The following is a 16,958-nucleotide window of genomic DNA, read 5'->3' on the forward strand; positions in this document are numbered from 1 at the left end:
TCCCATAGAAAGATAACAATTATGCTCAAGTTTAGATATGGTGCAGCTGAGAAAAAAAAGCACTTAATTATAGTTAAAGCTTCAGTGGGTCATGTGTGTTCCCCATCGCATGCAGCAGATACAATGACACAAAAGTGGAACGCTGCAGGTCCAGGGAAAAGATTGGATAGAGAAGGCTGAACGGCAGCTGCCTCCTATACCACCGGCTCTGGCCTCATTTTTATGAACGCCAAGTGCTCTTGCAGAATATATATGTGTGTGTGTGTGTGTGTGTGTGTGTGTGTGTGTGTGTATATATATATATATTTATTTTAAATCAACCAATCCTCTGTCCTCCCTTGCTATGATCAGGGCCAGTATGAATCTGTACCATTTGGCTAATCTATACCCACTCATTTGGTTACACAAACTGAAAGAGGGCGATGAATTTGAAATTTGGTGAATTACCATCTAAATTTCTAAATAAGGCTGCTAATGCTAATTTGGCTCTAGTAAAGAAGAAAACAAACCATTGGTGATATTAAATTAAAATATCTGTATATCACTCAACCAGCGTAGCTAGCTGACAGTATGCCTGAACTATGGCCAGAAGAGATGGTAAAAAACTATTTGCATTTAATTACTGTATAAATATTAACGAATTGAGGCCAAAATATTGATCTATTGAACCTTAACATTTGTTATTTTCTAGCAAGTATTATCATCCAGATCCTTAATATATTAATATTAAAGGCACCATTATATTTCATATTAGAAAATACTTAACTACCAACCCCTTTTCCTACCAAATCCCTCATCACAGCAGCCTGCTATGTATGGAGATACATATGAGGATTTAACATGGCTCCCTACAGAGAAAGTAAAAACAACGAGGAGTCCTTGTGGCACCTTAGAGACCAACAAATATATTTGGGCATAAGCTTTTGTGGGCTAAAACCCACTTCATCAGATGCATGGAGTGGAACATACAGTAGGGAGGCATAAACACACAGCACATGAAAAGATGGAAGTTGCCTTACCAAGTGCTAACGAGCCAATTCAATTAAGGTGGAAGTGGGCTATTCTCAACAGGTGACAAAAAGGGGTTAATACGAAGGGAGGAAAAATCATTTTTGTAGTGCTAATGAGGCCAATGTAATCAAGGTGGCCCATTTCAAACAGTTGATACAGACTAACAAGGCTACCACTCTGAAACCTACAGAGAAAGTGAAATTCATCCTTTCTAATAACCAGCACAGGCCCACTTGAGAGTGGCAGTAGGGGCTCTTTCACCCTAGAGAGAAATTAGGGCTAAGAATTCTGATTTATGTTTTTCCTAAACTCCTACTCACCAGACTCTTCTGTAGGTCAAAGCAGCCCAAGTTCAGATAGGGCATGCTGCCTGCCTGCAGTTAGCTGAAGGAGAAACTCTCCTACGCTAGTTTTTTCCTCCACTTCCATCACTTTCCAGATTACTGTAGGAAAAGAACCTAATCTTGTCTGAAGGAAGAAGATCCTTGTGGTGTGCCCTTGCAGAGGGGGAGTAAAGAGTAGCTGTCACTGGCCTCCTTTAGAAAATTGAAAGGCAATTACTTGGAGGGGGTTCCTTCCAGAAGAGGATCTATTGTAGCTTGGGGAAATCCTCATCAGTGGGCTCCCCAAATCTCATGGCACAAGTCATGGTGTCTGCCAAGTAAGGATGGAATCTAGTATGGTTCATGGTGGAGTCCCAGAGACTGAAGGAAGGGAGAAGAGTTGAGAACAACCCAAGTTCCACCCCTCTCTTAGCTATAATCATGATTTGGAAGCTCAATATTTTTAATAGAGTCTAAAAATATCTAGCAAAAGAAAGGGATATATAAATGTGAAAAAAAATCATCACTTCTCTCAAAAGCATATTCAGCTAACAATGTATTTAAGAGGCTTGTTTTACTGCTTGCAACTGATTAATAAATATTACTTACCAGGTCTATATTTTGCATTATGTCCTGGAAGGAAGGGTGAGTTCGAAACTGCTCAAACAGATCCCGCTTGTAAAGCAGTGCATACACCAAATTGGGGTTGTGATGGAGAGAATTTGTCAAGCAGGAATTGATAATCTCTAACATCATTCTGATCACTTCTTCAATCACATTCAGGTCTTGTGCCTTTAAGAAACAAACAAAAGGTTAGCATGCCCCTTCCACTATATATTAGGCAGAAATGATAGTACTCAGGTATTATTACTAATGTAGCTGTTAGCTGGCTGATGTCTCATCAATAGTGAACAAGTCTTGCATCCTTGCTTGTCTGGTAACATAGCTATACTTTCTCCTTTAACATCCAAACTTTTACCTTCGAGGTCAATGGACTCTAGTGTCCACTTTGCAGAATGCTCCCGCCCCAAAGAATTTTAACCACAGTAACTGCAGCCAGTTAAATTCACTGAAGTTGTGTGATTTTAGTCAATTTCCACTCCTAGCAGATGCTGCAGGTAAATGCAGCTCAGTATAGGTGCACTGCATTTTATTTCTGTTCAGCATTCATTGTGGAAAACAAAAAGGAGAAAGAGTAAACAGAGAGCCAGAAAAAGTCAGCAAGAAGAAAATCAAAAGATGGCAGGGAAAAAGAGAAAGAAACAAAAAGTAGGAAGACAATCTGGATCAAAACACATTCCTCCTCCAAACTTTTCTGTTGCACATTATTTTGGCACTCTAGGTTACTGAAGTTGGATCACTGATGGTCCCCTACTTGTAATGCACTAGGTCACCATACTTTAGATCAATTGCACTTCATGTATTTGACAACCAATCCAGACAATGACCACCCATAATCCAACCTTCCATTCTAAGCAAGATCACAGAGAAGCTAGCACAATTCCATCTCCAACCCCACCTGACAACATCCTGGATCCCTCTTACTGGGCCTTCACACCAGGATATGGCATACAGACAGTCTTTACATTGGAGAATAGTCCTCTCTTGGTTGTGGACAATGGGCAAACCTCCCTGCTCATATTGTTCAACCTCTCAGCAGCATTTGACACTGTTGATCAAGACACTTTAGAGACCTGATAAGGGAGAGCAAAATCACCCAAGATGGTTTCAGTCTTTCTTATTATCCTGAACACAAGATTGAGAATATTAGCTCATGAGCCTAGCATTGGTTTTGCCTTCTACATTTCAGAAAAAGCCGTTAACTACCTAATAGCACTTCCCTATTTCATAACTGAACTCTGCTGACAGTGTGGGGAGTGAAAATCATTCCAATGCATTTTACTGGACTTTCAATCTGCAAATAGTAAAGTTTCTTTCCAGTATAAAGCAATACCACTTTTTAAAATCCCATCAGATTGCAGCGATTATCACATATCTGTTAACACTGCCTCCTTTGCCAAGGCTGAGGAGGATAAGAAAAGTTGCCACTATTCCACTTGGGGAAAGACAAGGAGAGGAAAAGGAATTAATGACTTCCATCCATGGCTCTCCCTAGCCATTTTGGTGCCGTATGCAGCCCCCCGCCCCCCACGGGGGGCTGTGTGGGGCCCCAGGCCTCCGGGGGGAAGGAGGGGTACAGGGCTGGCCCCAGGCCTCCGCGGGGAGTGGGCTGGGGGGAAAGGGGGAGAATCGCCCCCCAGCACTCGCCAGCGGCGCGGCTGGGAGCCAGGGGATTGGAGCAGGCTGGGGCCAGGTCGCTCCACTTACCATGAGGTGAGTACAGGCCCATTCCCTGCAGCAGTCCTCAGGAGAGTGGGGGCGGGGCTGGGGCAGAGCAGGGGTGGGAAGAGGCGGGGCTAGGGTGGGGGCCATGGGGAAGAGACGGAGCAGGGGCTGGAGTAGCACACAGCTGCGCATGGCACCAGGAAATGTGGTGCCCCAAATTCCCTGGTGCCCTACGCAGCTGCGTACGTTGCGTATGGGTAAGGACGACCCTGCTTCCATCCTACTACAGCTACTTCCTATCGACAGTGGAGAGAAGTCAGTCTCCCTGCAGCTTCTCTATATTGGAAATGAAGATATGTCTCTCTCTTTTCCCCCCACCTTCATCTCCTCCACAGCTTCAAGTTCCCTGTGCAACAATGTCCCCGCCCCCACTTTATTCTGCAGTGAAGTAAGCAATGTAGATCAGATAAGACTTTCATGTCCGTTTGTCTCTCATGTATACAAAGCAGGTCTAAATTATGAAGTCCTTATGAAATGCTTGTTGGAATAACATTGTACTGTGCACATGTTCAAATTCATTTTTAATCCTCAGCATGCCAACTGTTTTGACTTTTTTATTTTAATGCAAGAGGTTTCTTTTGAAGGGGGGTTATGGTCCTCGTTCCAGTCCTGAGGCTATCCCATTTTTTTACTGCATTGGTGTCACCCATCTTGAAGGCCCTTTGTACGGTGGCCAATACTGGCAGAAACTCACCGCAGAGATGATCACTATGGCTGTTTAATCAGCCAAAGAGATCATAGTGTTGTATGATAGAAAGCAGTCCCGGCGTTCAGGACACGATGTGCTCCCTCTGTAATAGTCCCAATACCAGGCTTTGAGTAACTAAGTGCATTTTAGTGAAAACATGGAGTAATTACTTCAGCTGAGTTATATTGAAAAATTCAGACCTGGCTAAGCAAGGTGCATCTCCCGTGACATCAGCTGAGTTGTGCCTGCTTAATTTGGTTTGAATTTGTCTCAACATTTTTTGAATTATGGGAGGATAAATCAAATTATTACAATAGGATTTTCAAAAGCTCTCCTTGCTTGTTTAACTCCACTCCTACTGAAGTGGGGAGAAGAGGAAGGATAATCCAGCAGTTAGGACACTAGCCTGGGACTTGGGATATATGAGTTCAATTCCCTGTCCCACCACAGACCCCTGTTTGACCCTGGGCAAGTCACTTAACCTCTCTGTGCCCAAGTTCCCATCTGCAAAATGGGGATAACAGCACTTCCCTACCCCATCGTGGTGTTGTGAGGATAAATACAATAAAGACCATGAGGCACTCTGATACCACAGTAATAGAGGCCACATAAATTCCTAAAGCAAACAGTTTAAAGCTGATAGTAAGACTCCAATTGTCTAAGACTTTAAGAAGGTAAAAATCACTAAATGGCTATTGCATGGTAACATTAAATCACTACCGACCTGGACTGAATTAATTAGCAAAGCGGTGAAAAGCCTTGTATCCCATTACCAAAATGATGAACTATCAAGCGTCCCAAAGCAATCATTAAAAAATCTTTCGGGGCAAGGATTTGGTTTGCTAAGCTTTGAGTCACAAGCAAATTTTATGGCAGAGTTGTAACCCTCATGCCCCCTCCAAAACACCAGCACCCTTGGGTTCAGGATGGAAAGAAAGCAGATCTTACTATAGCAGATATATCCTGCTGCCTGAAACCCGACTTAGACACATACCTAATTCCCACAAGTAAATTTTTTTTTAAACCAAAAATGCTCACCTAAAACATGGGAAGTAAAGCTAATTTAAACAGAAAAATATTAGTATCTACCAACATGATGTTTAATGAAAAACAAACCTGTTCATTGCCAAGCACACAGTCTGCATCGAACAGCTAAAAGAACATGAAATAACTCGTCAGTAATAAGGTCTCAGGTTACTTTAGAATTTAATGGATGGAACTTCCCCACACATTTTAATTCCAAGTATAATTAATAAATATGGGGAACAGTGTTCGATGTCATATTTCAGATTTCTACCTGCAACTTTCTACATAGATATTATGTAGAATGAGCTATATAAATGAATGTTAAAGAAAAGAATGGTTGATAATCCTATTATTCCACACATACTATATGAAAATTTGCTGCTATAATTTCTGATTAAAGCATTCTGAATAGCTTTAAATCTTAAATTTCTACAAACAGGAAAAAAACCAAGTTGAAAGCCAAGGACAGCATTTGGATGGGAGAATGCAGACATGCTGTCAGAGCTGATAAAATATTGCGCTTTTGTTGCTTTGCATCACTAGTATCAAGCTAAGGCACCTCTGCATCTAGATGTGGCGTCAGAAAAGATATAAACGAGGTTATAAAAACATTTCATAGTTAAAGAAAAAAGTTTTTATCACCCTGTGTAATAACTTTCAGACCAGTTTCACCACAAGTGAAACACAGAACGTGTGTGTCTGAGAATACGGCTAGGAACAGCAAAATTTTAGGAGCTCTTTTCTTGAGTAGATTAGATGCTATCCATAAGAAAAAGAAAACAATTACGCAGATATTTTTGTGCCGACCAGTCTAGCTGTTGTGTGGTAATGGTGAATCCAAACAAGACACTAGTTTGGACCAGTGAGGTTTCCACAGTGTCTAAAGGGCTGAGTGCAGGTTCTGCATGTTCTTCATAATTCAGTTTGTTACCACATTTGCTGACTGTTAATTACTCATTAGGAAACCAGTATCAAAAACATCTCAGATGCATAGGGCTCAACTAGACCATTGCCAAATGTGCTTGGTGACATCTTGGATTTATGCAGGGCCTTTCACACAAAAAGATCAGAAAAGAGATTTGATTATTTTTAAATCTAGAAATCACTCAATCTGCCAGTGACATGGGATGTGAAACTCTCAGCGTGCACAGCATCACTTTGCAATTGCTTGTGACAGGAAATTCGTCACTGAAAGCAGGGTAAAAGTAGGAACAACAGTTGCCATTAGCATTTGCCAACAGAGCGGTAACCTTATGTACCACAGGTTTTCCCTTCTACTCAGGATAGGTAATAACTTTGGTAACTTTGCTGGCAAATATTTACTTTTTAACTAGATCCCTGGCTAAGGCCAAACTGCCTGGGGCACAATTCAGCTGGTGCTGTGCAAAGGTGGCTGAAAGATCAACTTTGGAGTCCCCTTGATCCTGGTGCTGCTCTTTGCAGCCTGTTCCTCTTGTGTAGTGAGAGAAAAGAACAGGCAAACGAGATTCAGAAAGAGAAGAGAATGAAAACAGAGACAACTGACAGACACAGAAATGGGAGGATAACAAAATATATGAGTAAGCTAGATAATCATTGAGTTCCCCATCCTGTAAGTTTGGGAGGAGGGATAGCTCCGCAATTGAAAGGAATAGCCTTAGTAATTTCCTGAAGGGTTTGGTCCTTTTGAGATACAAGGCTCATACCCTTCTAACATCTAGTGTGTGGAACTTCGCCTCCCTTTTATTCCCATGCGGTTTGGCGAAGAACAATGGAAGACGAATAGGCTGATTCAGGTGGAAGGATGAAGGTATTTTAGGTAGAAACTTTGAATATAGTCTGAAAGTGACCATCTCTGAAGAAAACTGTAAAGGGGGTTATGCCATAAGAGCCTCTATTTCCCTCACTCTTTGAGGGGATATGATGGCCACAAGAAAGGCAGCCTTCATAGAAAGATGCATGAATGAGCAGGTCACCACTGGTTCAAAAGGGATCCAGAGAGGCATCTTAGCACTAGGTTAAAGTCCAATGGTGGATCTCGAACTTCAGGGTAGAGGTTTCGAATATCTCTGAAAAACCTTTTTGTTATAGGATGGGTGAATACTGAATGTCCGTCGACCTTGTGGAAGGCTAAGCACACAGTCTGCATCAAACAGCTTAAAGAACATGAAGTAACTCCTCAGTAATAAGATCTCAGGTTACTTTAGTATTTAATGGATGGTTTCCCCCCACATTTTAATTCCAAGTATAATCAATGAATAGGGGAAACAGTGTTAGATGTCATATTTCAGATTTCTACCTGTAACTTTCTACATAGATATTATGTAGAATGAACTATATAAATGAATGTTAAAAGCCATAATGGCTGCGAGATGTACTCTCAGTGAACTTGAGGATAATCCTGGTTTTTAAAATTCTAGTACATAGTCCAGCACCAGTGGCAAAGGAGAGGATATAGCCATAACATGTCTACTGTCACACCAGATCTGGAATCTCTGCCATTTGTTTTTCTGCTATTTAACAGTGTGTCTTTTACGTATTCTGAACAGGTCATTTCAACATTTTGAAACCATTAAGGAACCATGCTTTCATGTGGAGAACTTCTAGGTTAGGGTAGTGAATTTGGAAACAAAACTTGTATCCGCATCCAATACGCGATCGCAAACAAGGTCCGTGGATATAAAGTGGATATCCACAGATTTGCAGGGCTCTAGCTATATACCCTAGTTGTATATAGCCATATACCCTAGTTGTAAGCAGGTTCTGGATGATATCTGCAGGCTGGTATGAACTGTGGAAATCAAATTGACTGGTTGTTTTAGCACATAGGTCTTAGGGAGGCACCTTGGGGCCTCCACCAAATTCTCAAAAATGTTTTGAAGTGGATAGTTGAGATGTAGATGCTTCTTACTTACAATGTCACCTGAAAGCGAGAACAGGGGTTCTCATGGCACTCTTGTAGCCAGTGTTGCAAGATACTTATGTTCCAGTTATGCTAAACATTCCTACGCTCCTTCATGCTTCGACTTATAGGCTCAAAAGTTTTATATTGTTTTGATTTTGAGTGCCGTTATGTATTGCACTTTCACGATAAAGAGATTGCACTACAGTACATGTTGGAGGTGAACTGAAAAATACTATTTATTTTATCTTTTTTACAGTGCAAATATTTGTAATAAAAATAATATACAGTGAGCACTGTGAATTCTGTATTCTGTGTTGTAACTGAAATCAATATATTTGAAAATGTAGAAAAACATCCACAAATATTTATAATAAATTTAAATTGGTATTTTATTCTTGTTTAACAATGCGATTAAAACTGAGATTAATTGCAACTATTTTGCATTAATCGCATGCATTAATTGCGATTAATGGATAGCCCTAAAACAGAGAGAACAAAATCAAGAAGGATATCTTATAGGAGGTGCAGTTAGCAACTTCTATACTTAAGGTCGTCTGAAGCTTTCCATTATAAGACCCAGTTTTCAGTTGCTTATAACTTTGCTAAACTTTACCTGTTCGGGCTGAAATTTTCCATCTGCACTGAGCATGCGCCATCCCTTCCCAGCTCCCATGTGCTGACTAGACTGTACTTGTGCCATCCCAACAGAGTGAATAAATATGCTCCATCTCAGAGCTCTAAGGGCTGAAAGTGACTTTCCCTGCAATTGCAACTCTCAGGTGCAGTGGGTCACTGTGGCACAGAACCGAGACCAGGGACACACACTCTTCTGTGCTCTCAGTTCTCCCCTAGTCAACACCTAGGAGGGGGGATAAGGGGGAGCATGGGCTCCGGGCTGGGGGGGGGGGGGGGGCTCTTTGGGGTATGTTTTTGTTTGGGGGGGGGGGGGGGGAGCAAAGGGCTGGCGGGGCTCAAGCCAACTCCACACAGCAGGGTCCAGGGAGGGAATGCCACCTCCACCCCCTGATTCACTCAGGAGGCCACCCAGCCTGTCTGGGCTGTGGGGGGACGCAACCAAAAATATAACTCAAAGGGGGGGACTCAGTTCTAGACAGTCTAGACAGTATTTGGTCCTGCCATGCGGGCAGGGGACTGGACTCGATGACCTCTCGAGGTCCCTTCCAGTCCTAGAATCTATGAATCTATCAATCTATGAGTTCAAAATGTTTGAAAACTGCCCAGAGTGCAGGGAGGGGGTAGCTAGGGGCTGTGTGAAGTGAGGGGAGTAGCTCAGGGTGCAAGGAGGGGATAGCTAGGGGCTGTGTGCGGGCAGGGGGGTAGCTCAGGGAGCAGGGAGGGTGCAGCTGTGGCTGTGTGCAGGCAGGGGGGTAGTTCAGGGGGTAGCCAGGGGCTGTGTATGGGCAGGGGCGGGGTCCCAGTCTGGCTCCCAGCTTAAACGGGGGGAGGCGCTGGGGTTCCCGGCTTCAGCCATCCGCTGCTCCTGGCTTTGGGGGGAGGGGAGGCGGGGCACCAGCTTCAACCTCGTGCTGTTCCTGGCTGGAGCAAGGTGGGGTGGGGGGCGCTGGCTTCAGCCCTGTGCCACTCCTCGCTTCAGAGCTGGGGCTCCGGGGGCTACGGACTCCAGGTTGAGAACCACTGCATGCCACAGTGCCCCATCTGTAAAATTGGAATAATAATACCCCCTCATATTATCAGGGGTGTTTTAAGCAACCTTATTTCTGGACTTTCCTAACTTTTTAGTGCTCAATTTTGCAACCTTAATGTTCCTTTAACATTGCTGTCTGTGTGCAATATTGTATACAACATGAGATTTTTACAAAATAAAAATTTACAACTCCTATTAAACTTAAATCTGCAACCTGAACCATAATACCGTGAACAGTTCCATTATAATATAGATACAGTTCTAAGTGGGTATTGCCAACAATGGAAAGTACAAAGAAATGTCCATTACATATACCAAAAGGTATATGAGTATGTTGTATTAACCCCAAGCTGGCAGCTGTTTCTTGAAAATAAATCCAGGATTATAAGGAGCTCTGGGGTTTTTTCTATTAACTATCTTTTCCTGAACCAAACTCTGCTCTCACCAGAGATGCTCGAACATATGAAATTTGATAATTGGTAGCTCGGATCCACCTTTATCCATAGAAAACCCAGATTGATATTTGATGGATGTCCTTGGCTAATTCACCACTATATTTTAATGCAGCTAGCTTCATAAATGCAAATTATTAGGTTTTCGGATGTTTAGCAGTTGGTTCTTCCTTGTCTACTTCTAATTTAATTACCAGAAACTCTGATATCAATGCGCTATTTTACATCCAATAGACAAGTTGGCACTTGGGGGAATTTTACTTTGAAAACATCATTTAACAGGATCCACAATCACAGCTCTCATTATGTAAACTTCCTTTTCCTCTTTGGAGGGGAATTTATAAAGTTAACTGGTTTCAAATCATTTACTTTATTTTTAGTTACTTTAAGAGAAGCATATGTATCTTGTTTGTATTAGCTTTGGGGAGCTTCCAAGAGGGTTGTCTGAATTTCCTGCATTTTCAGCAGAAAATAAAACCTTTAACAAAATTATGTGGCTTTGCCAAAGGGGTAGGGGGTTGGGGGAAAGAAGGAAGTGCGCAAGAAAGCTGCTTTTAAAGTTAATGCACAAATGGCCTTCAAAGCCAATCATTTAGTGATACAGCTCTATTATTTTTGTGTAGCTAATTTACTGGCACATATAATACTTTGTGGCTCTCATGCCTCAAAACCTGAGTAGTTTTCAGCCACAATGCTGAGTTGTTGTGGGGAGAAAGAAGGGGACTTCACTGTTAAGAGAAAAATGACATGGCTCACAAACAAATATACCATCAAAAAAAGACTAAATCAGAGTGCTATACGCATTACTCAGAATTGAAAATGGGGTTGTCACTTTGGGAGCAAAGTTAATAATAATAAATCCACATAGATTTAATATCCTTGGGACTATGGCTCTTTCACTATCATTCACCTTCTGTCATTCTATTATTAAAAAATGCAGTTTTTAAGAAGTGATCTCCATCGGCCTTCTCCAGAATGTACGCCTGCCTATATCCTACCATGATAAATTAGATTCTTCAACAAACAATGTATACTGTCACTCTCCATCATATGGAAGAACTCTTTCAGTGATGGGAGGCAGTAGCTTTTTAAAACTACAGCTGTCACTCAGAACAGCAAGGGAGAAACTAGGGAAGAGAGGACAATCTGTGTTCCATACCAGAGAAAACAGCCAGCAACCAGCCTGACCCAAGGTAAAATATGTGCCAAATGAAAACTGGCAAGGTGATGACCCCAACAGCTATGTTAGTTTTGCTAACCCTTTTAGAGGGTTTAACAGCAACAGATGCTGACAAGAATGCTCAATCAAAAATTGTCTGTGAGGATTTATAGACACCCAAGTTGAACTCCCGTTCAAGTAAAGCAGGTAGTCTGCAATTACAATGCATGTTGGAAGATGAAGTCCATGCCAAAAGGGCATACAGTTCCTCCAGTGCATCATAACAAATCTGAATTAGAACTGGAGTCTCCTGCAGATGACCTTTAGCAATGACAGATTATCTTAATCGATGCAGGCAGCAGTTATCTTCTCACAAAATGTATCAGAGTGTTTGATCTCATCATTCCTTACATGAGTAACTTTTTTTCTCTATACAATAATCAAATCCCTTCTTTGAGCTGTCCATACTGCGCAAACCCTGTGCATACCTCCTGTCATCAGGACAGCACACCGCTGCAAGTCAAATGAATTGACTTGTACTTTTTATACAATTTACTAAATCAACTGCTATGTGTCCTTTCAATTTCCAGTTAATCCATAACTTGATTCCTGGACACATCTCTGCCTTCTCCTTTTCAACCCATGCACTTTAAAACTAGTCCCAGTCAACAGTCCTAAACAGTTGCTTTCTTTATTCATGATAAAATAGTCTCCCAAGAAGGGCCGCCGCCCGCCCCCCCACCAGCGCAGCAGGGGAGGGTGCCGAATCCGGCCGAGGGCCGCTCTCCCTGACCGGCCGGAGCGCGGGGGGAGGGCGGAGAGACTGGCCGGGGCTCCGCTCTCCCCGGCGGGCTGATGCCTGGAGCTGGCCCTGCTCCCAAGCAATCAAAACTTTTTTTGACATCCTCCTCTAAAAAGCTTCTTACAATCCACCAATTCTGTGACATCTCAATGATGATGTCCAGCCACTAGTCCATATTTGTACTGAACATACTCTATCCTTATTGACTGAGGCTTTTGCAACAGGAAAACTGTTATATATTTGATCCCACTTTCCTATTATTCATCAACATATAAAGCTTCTGGTGGTATATATAACTGGTGGATTTTTTTCATGGATTAGTAAACTACATCACGGAAAGAACCAACTGCCTAGCCACTGTTGAGCCCAATAACTTAAATGACACTACACAAGTGCTACACAATGTAATGGTTTCAGATTCAAGTTCTACATACATAGCTTAGCAACTGTAAAATGTCTACAGTAAAACATTTAGGATGTGAAATGTAACCGTTAGAGACCTGATGGACTACTGTCTAAACACGCTTACTTGAGAAGCTAGCAAAAACACAACCACCTATCAACTTCTAGTAACCTGGACTCCTCTGAGTCAGGCTTCAGGTTCTCTGGCCTAGCTCCTCATTGACTGCAGAGTACAATTTTAAGATCTCTGTCCTGCTATTTGAAGTCCTTCATTGAATTGGCCTAAGTAGCAGATACTATCTGACCTTCCATGCCAGCTACATTCCACTACACAACTGAACTATCAGCCCATTTTGAATTTGGGGGGAAAATGTTTGAGTGTAGGAGATGGAAGTTTCACAGAAGCTGGACAGACTATGGAATGTACTCTCCACAAGAGGTAAGAACGACTATGGACCTCAACACTTTCAGGACTAATCTAAATAAAACTCATTTCTTTGATTTAGCTTTTCTCTCAGAAAGTCACACATACATAATACTATACAGTGACTAATCAAAGTTATTTCTCATACAAGGTGAGAAGGAAGGTAGTTATTGCTAAATGGACTGAAATACGACGTTATTAGGATAATGGGGTCTATATAAGTAGATAAGTTAGACAAGAACAAGTATTTTTGTGATGCAGCATCTGTCTGTTTCTATAACGTGAAGTAACAAAAGAAATAGCAAACAGAATATCTTATATGAAGTACTAGTAGCTTGATAGCTTCTGTCACTTGTAATGCATGCTGTCTCAGTACCCTAAGAGACATTAGTTCTCAGACTTCACACAGCAGCCAAAAAGCCTTTAAGTGTTTTTGTCTTTAGGGTGAAAATTACTTTTGAAGTGATTGTACGTGCCATAAATAAGTCAGACTGAGTTCACAAAACAGAAGTTTCAAATCTTTATGAAATTTTTTTGATGCCAGAAAAACAAAATAAAAATGTTGTTGCGCCTAGAACCGGGGATCTCAGGACAAATTTTTGGGTGGCCTCAGAATGCAGCCACCCACTCTTATTGGTGGCCGCTCACATTTTCCTAAAATACTTAATTAGCTTTAGAAAAACCAAATAAATATGCACATATACATGTCCAAATCACTGTAATTTATTTATTGCTAGCTAAGAGCTGAGAATAGAACCCAGGTTTGCTGAGTCCATGTCCAGAGCTCTGACCACTGGACTTCACTACCTCTTTGTTGTAGTCCAAATGCCTGAGTACAATTTACAGTTGCTTGTAATCCTGATTTCCTAAAAAGAATTTCACAAATTAAAAGTTAACCGATAACACAAACTACCCTAAGGACTTCTTTTTCAATAGCCTCTTTTCTACCACTTTAACCTATGTATCAACATCGTAGTGGGTAAATGAATAAAGCAACATTGCTGTGATGTTGCACTCCATATGTTTTATTAAAATATGCTTATAAGTGTGAATATGATGTAACTGGAATATGTTTTATGCAAAAGGTCTCTTGTAAGTAGGGTGACCAGACACCAAGTGTGAAACATCAGGACAGGGGGTGGGAGGTAATAGGAGCCTATAAAGGAAAAAGACCCAAAAATCGGGACTGTCCCTATAAAATCAGGACATCTGGTCACCCTACTTGTAAGGTATCATAACAAAGGTTATAACCTACTGAATATATTCCTCCTATTTGTATGCATGTATCATTCTTGTATCTGAAGCTAGAAATATGAAGTATAATTCTGAGGTCCTATTGTAATTATGCAAAGTGTGGGCCATTAATGCTGGTTTAGAATCTTAATGGCTCCCATTGACTAGGATAATTGGTTGTAAATGGTTTATCTATCTGCAAACCTTCCTGTGTACGTGTGGGCCAGTCCATGGGGAATGAAGACTAGGGGGTCTTTACAGTGACATGTGACCATGTCACCTGATAATGAAATCCATCTTAAATCTGGTACTTTTCCATTTAGAAGGAGGAGTGGGGACCCAGAGAGACAGAAGATTTCCGCCTTGTGCCAAAGCTATAAAAGGCGGTGGATCAGGACAAAGGGGGCGGTCAGTCATGAGAAAACCCCTGCTTACCACCTGAGATGTCTGCTGGATCTAACAAAGACTGGACCAGGGGAAAGGATTGGGCCCAGATGAGGAAGGAGTCTAGTCTGTGAAAGAACCTTATTGGAACATCCTTGAGAGTGATATATTACCTGTAATCAGTTTCTTAATGTATTACGCTCAGACTTGCATATTTTGTCTTATTTTCCTTTGTGACTTCCTTTGTTCTGTCTGTTATTACTTGAAATCACTTAAATTCTACTTTTTATACTTAATAAAATCACTTTTGTTTATTAATAAACCCAGAGTAAGTGATTAATACCCGGGGGAGCAAACAGTTGTGCATATCTCTCTATCAGTGTTATAGAGGGCGGACAATTCATTAATTTACCCTGTATAAGCTTTATACAGAGTAAAACGGATTTATTTGGGGTTTGGATCCCATTGGGAGCTGGGTGTCTGGGTACTGGAGACAAGTAACCTGCTGAGTTGCTTTAAGTTAAATCTGCTGCTTTGGGGGCGTGGACCAGACCCTGGATCTGTGTTTGCAGCAGGCTAGTGTGTCTGGCTCAGCAAAACAGGGTTCTGGAAGTCCCAAGCTGGCAGGGAAAACGGGCTCAGAGGTAATTTCAGCACATCAGGTGACAGTTCCAAGGGGATCTCTGTGACTGAACCCGTCACAATTAACTTCTGATAAAAGGCCTCCTGAAAATATTAAAGAAGTTTGAAAACAGAACTATAATTTAGCCAGTTGCATTTCACATGGGAGGTACGGTGGATACACAAGGAAGCTTTTGAATGAAGGTGCAGTTTCTGTAAATATTAGCAATGCACTACAAGGAGTACAGGTCCACATAATAAGCACTTGATAGGAATTATGGTACAAGACTCCCAGACTGTAAGAGCAAGAATATGCTACTTTACAGCCATCATTTTACCCTGCAACTGAAGCTAAATCATGAGAGGTGCTTTTATTTCTTCTAATAAACTGAGGAACCACAACATGGTCAGAAAGTTAATTCAGCAGTGCAACACTTCGTGTGAGCTATTGGCATTCACACTGCACCTATCTTAATATGTTAAGTGTTATTAAATATTTAGAAAATACAGTTGGACAGTCAAAGATGTTAGAAACATACTGTATTGTGAAGCAAAACTGGCAATATTGGCCTTTGAAATGGTTTGCAGCCTAAAGTGCATATAGGTAAAGCATTTTAAAAGAATCGCCGAAGTGGTTTTATTTCTATATCTTATTTCCTCTTTAAAATGGGCCTACTGCTTTCATCATCATCCACTAATCTATCAAGGCAAAGACCGGTTTTTATTTATATAAAAAAATAAAAGCAACATAAACAACAACAAAAAGAAACTTCAAGAACCTCTTCACAGATTAAGGAAAGTGCAAACAGGAAGGAGACAGGAGACAGACTTTTGAGAGCTGATAGCAGGCAAGCCAAATGAGCAGGGCAACTTTTAGATTAAATGTTGTCTTTTACTACATTCCTTTTTTATTTTTTTCTTTCATAGTGCATTCCCCTAGACACTGGATAAGAGCACTGCATGATTTCTGATAAACACAGGAGCTGATGACGCTACTCAACTTCCTGCCTAATGCACTGGGAGCACACAACAGACAGCATTATTAAATGATACTGAAAAATGGACTTTTCACAATATGATTCCAAAAGGAAGGATATAAGAACAGCTTTCAAATGTCAGTTCCATTATATCCCTATTTGCGAGGATGAAAAAATGAGATATTTATATTGATTCTGCACTATATAGTCTTAACTGACATTCCCCCCCTCCCCCAATATTTAATTAAAATTCTCTTCATTTAAATAAAGTTACATGACGTACTGCTTAGAGTAAGTTTCATACCCAAAATAGATGATTCTTCAGAAATATTCTAAGATATTTTGTTGCACTTAATTGATATGACAATAACTTTATTTAAATGAAGAGAATTTTAATTAAATATTGGGGGAAAAATATAGGTAGGGTAGCAGAATGGTGTTTGTATGAGAGAGGTAGACCATATATACTGGACATCCTTACTGGCATCATTTAATTGCCTTAAACAGAAACCCAGTCAGCAGTGATAATTATTTGCCTACAAATTAAGAGCAACAACTTA

The 16,958-nt window shown here is 41.1% G+C and overlaps 1 protein-coding gene across 2 annotated transcripts in view; it reads right to left on the reverse strand.

Annotated features, from left to right (window-relative positions):
• Positions 1 to 16,958, reverse strand: part of DYM (dymeclin) — a 333,130-nt gene that overhangs the window by 49,822 nt on the left and 266,350 nt on the right. For both annotated transcript variants that reach the window (XM_034773755.1, XM_034773754.1), the window contains exon 16: positions 1,944 to 2,126. In XM_034773755.1, the coding sequence (XP_034629646.1) occupies positions 1,944 to 2,126 (183 nt within the window). The remainder of the gene's footprint in view (positions 1 to 1,943; positions 2,127 to 16,958) is intronic.

The sequence above is a fragment of the Trachemys scripta genome, chromosome 6, assembly GCF_013100865.1.
Source record: "Trachemys scripta elegans isolate TJP31775 chromosome 6, CAS_Tse_1.0, whole genome shotgun sequence".
In the NCBI taxonomy this organism is placed as follows: domain Eukaryota; kingdom Metazoa; phylum Chordata; order Testudines; family Emydidae; genus Trachemys; species Trachemys scripta.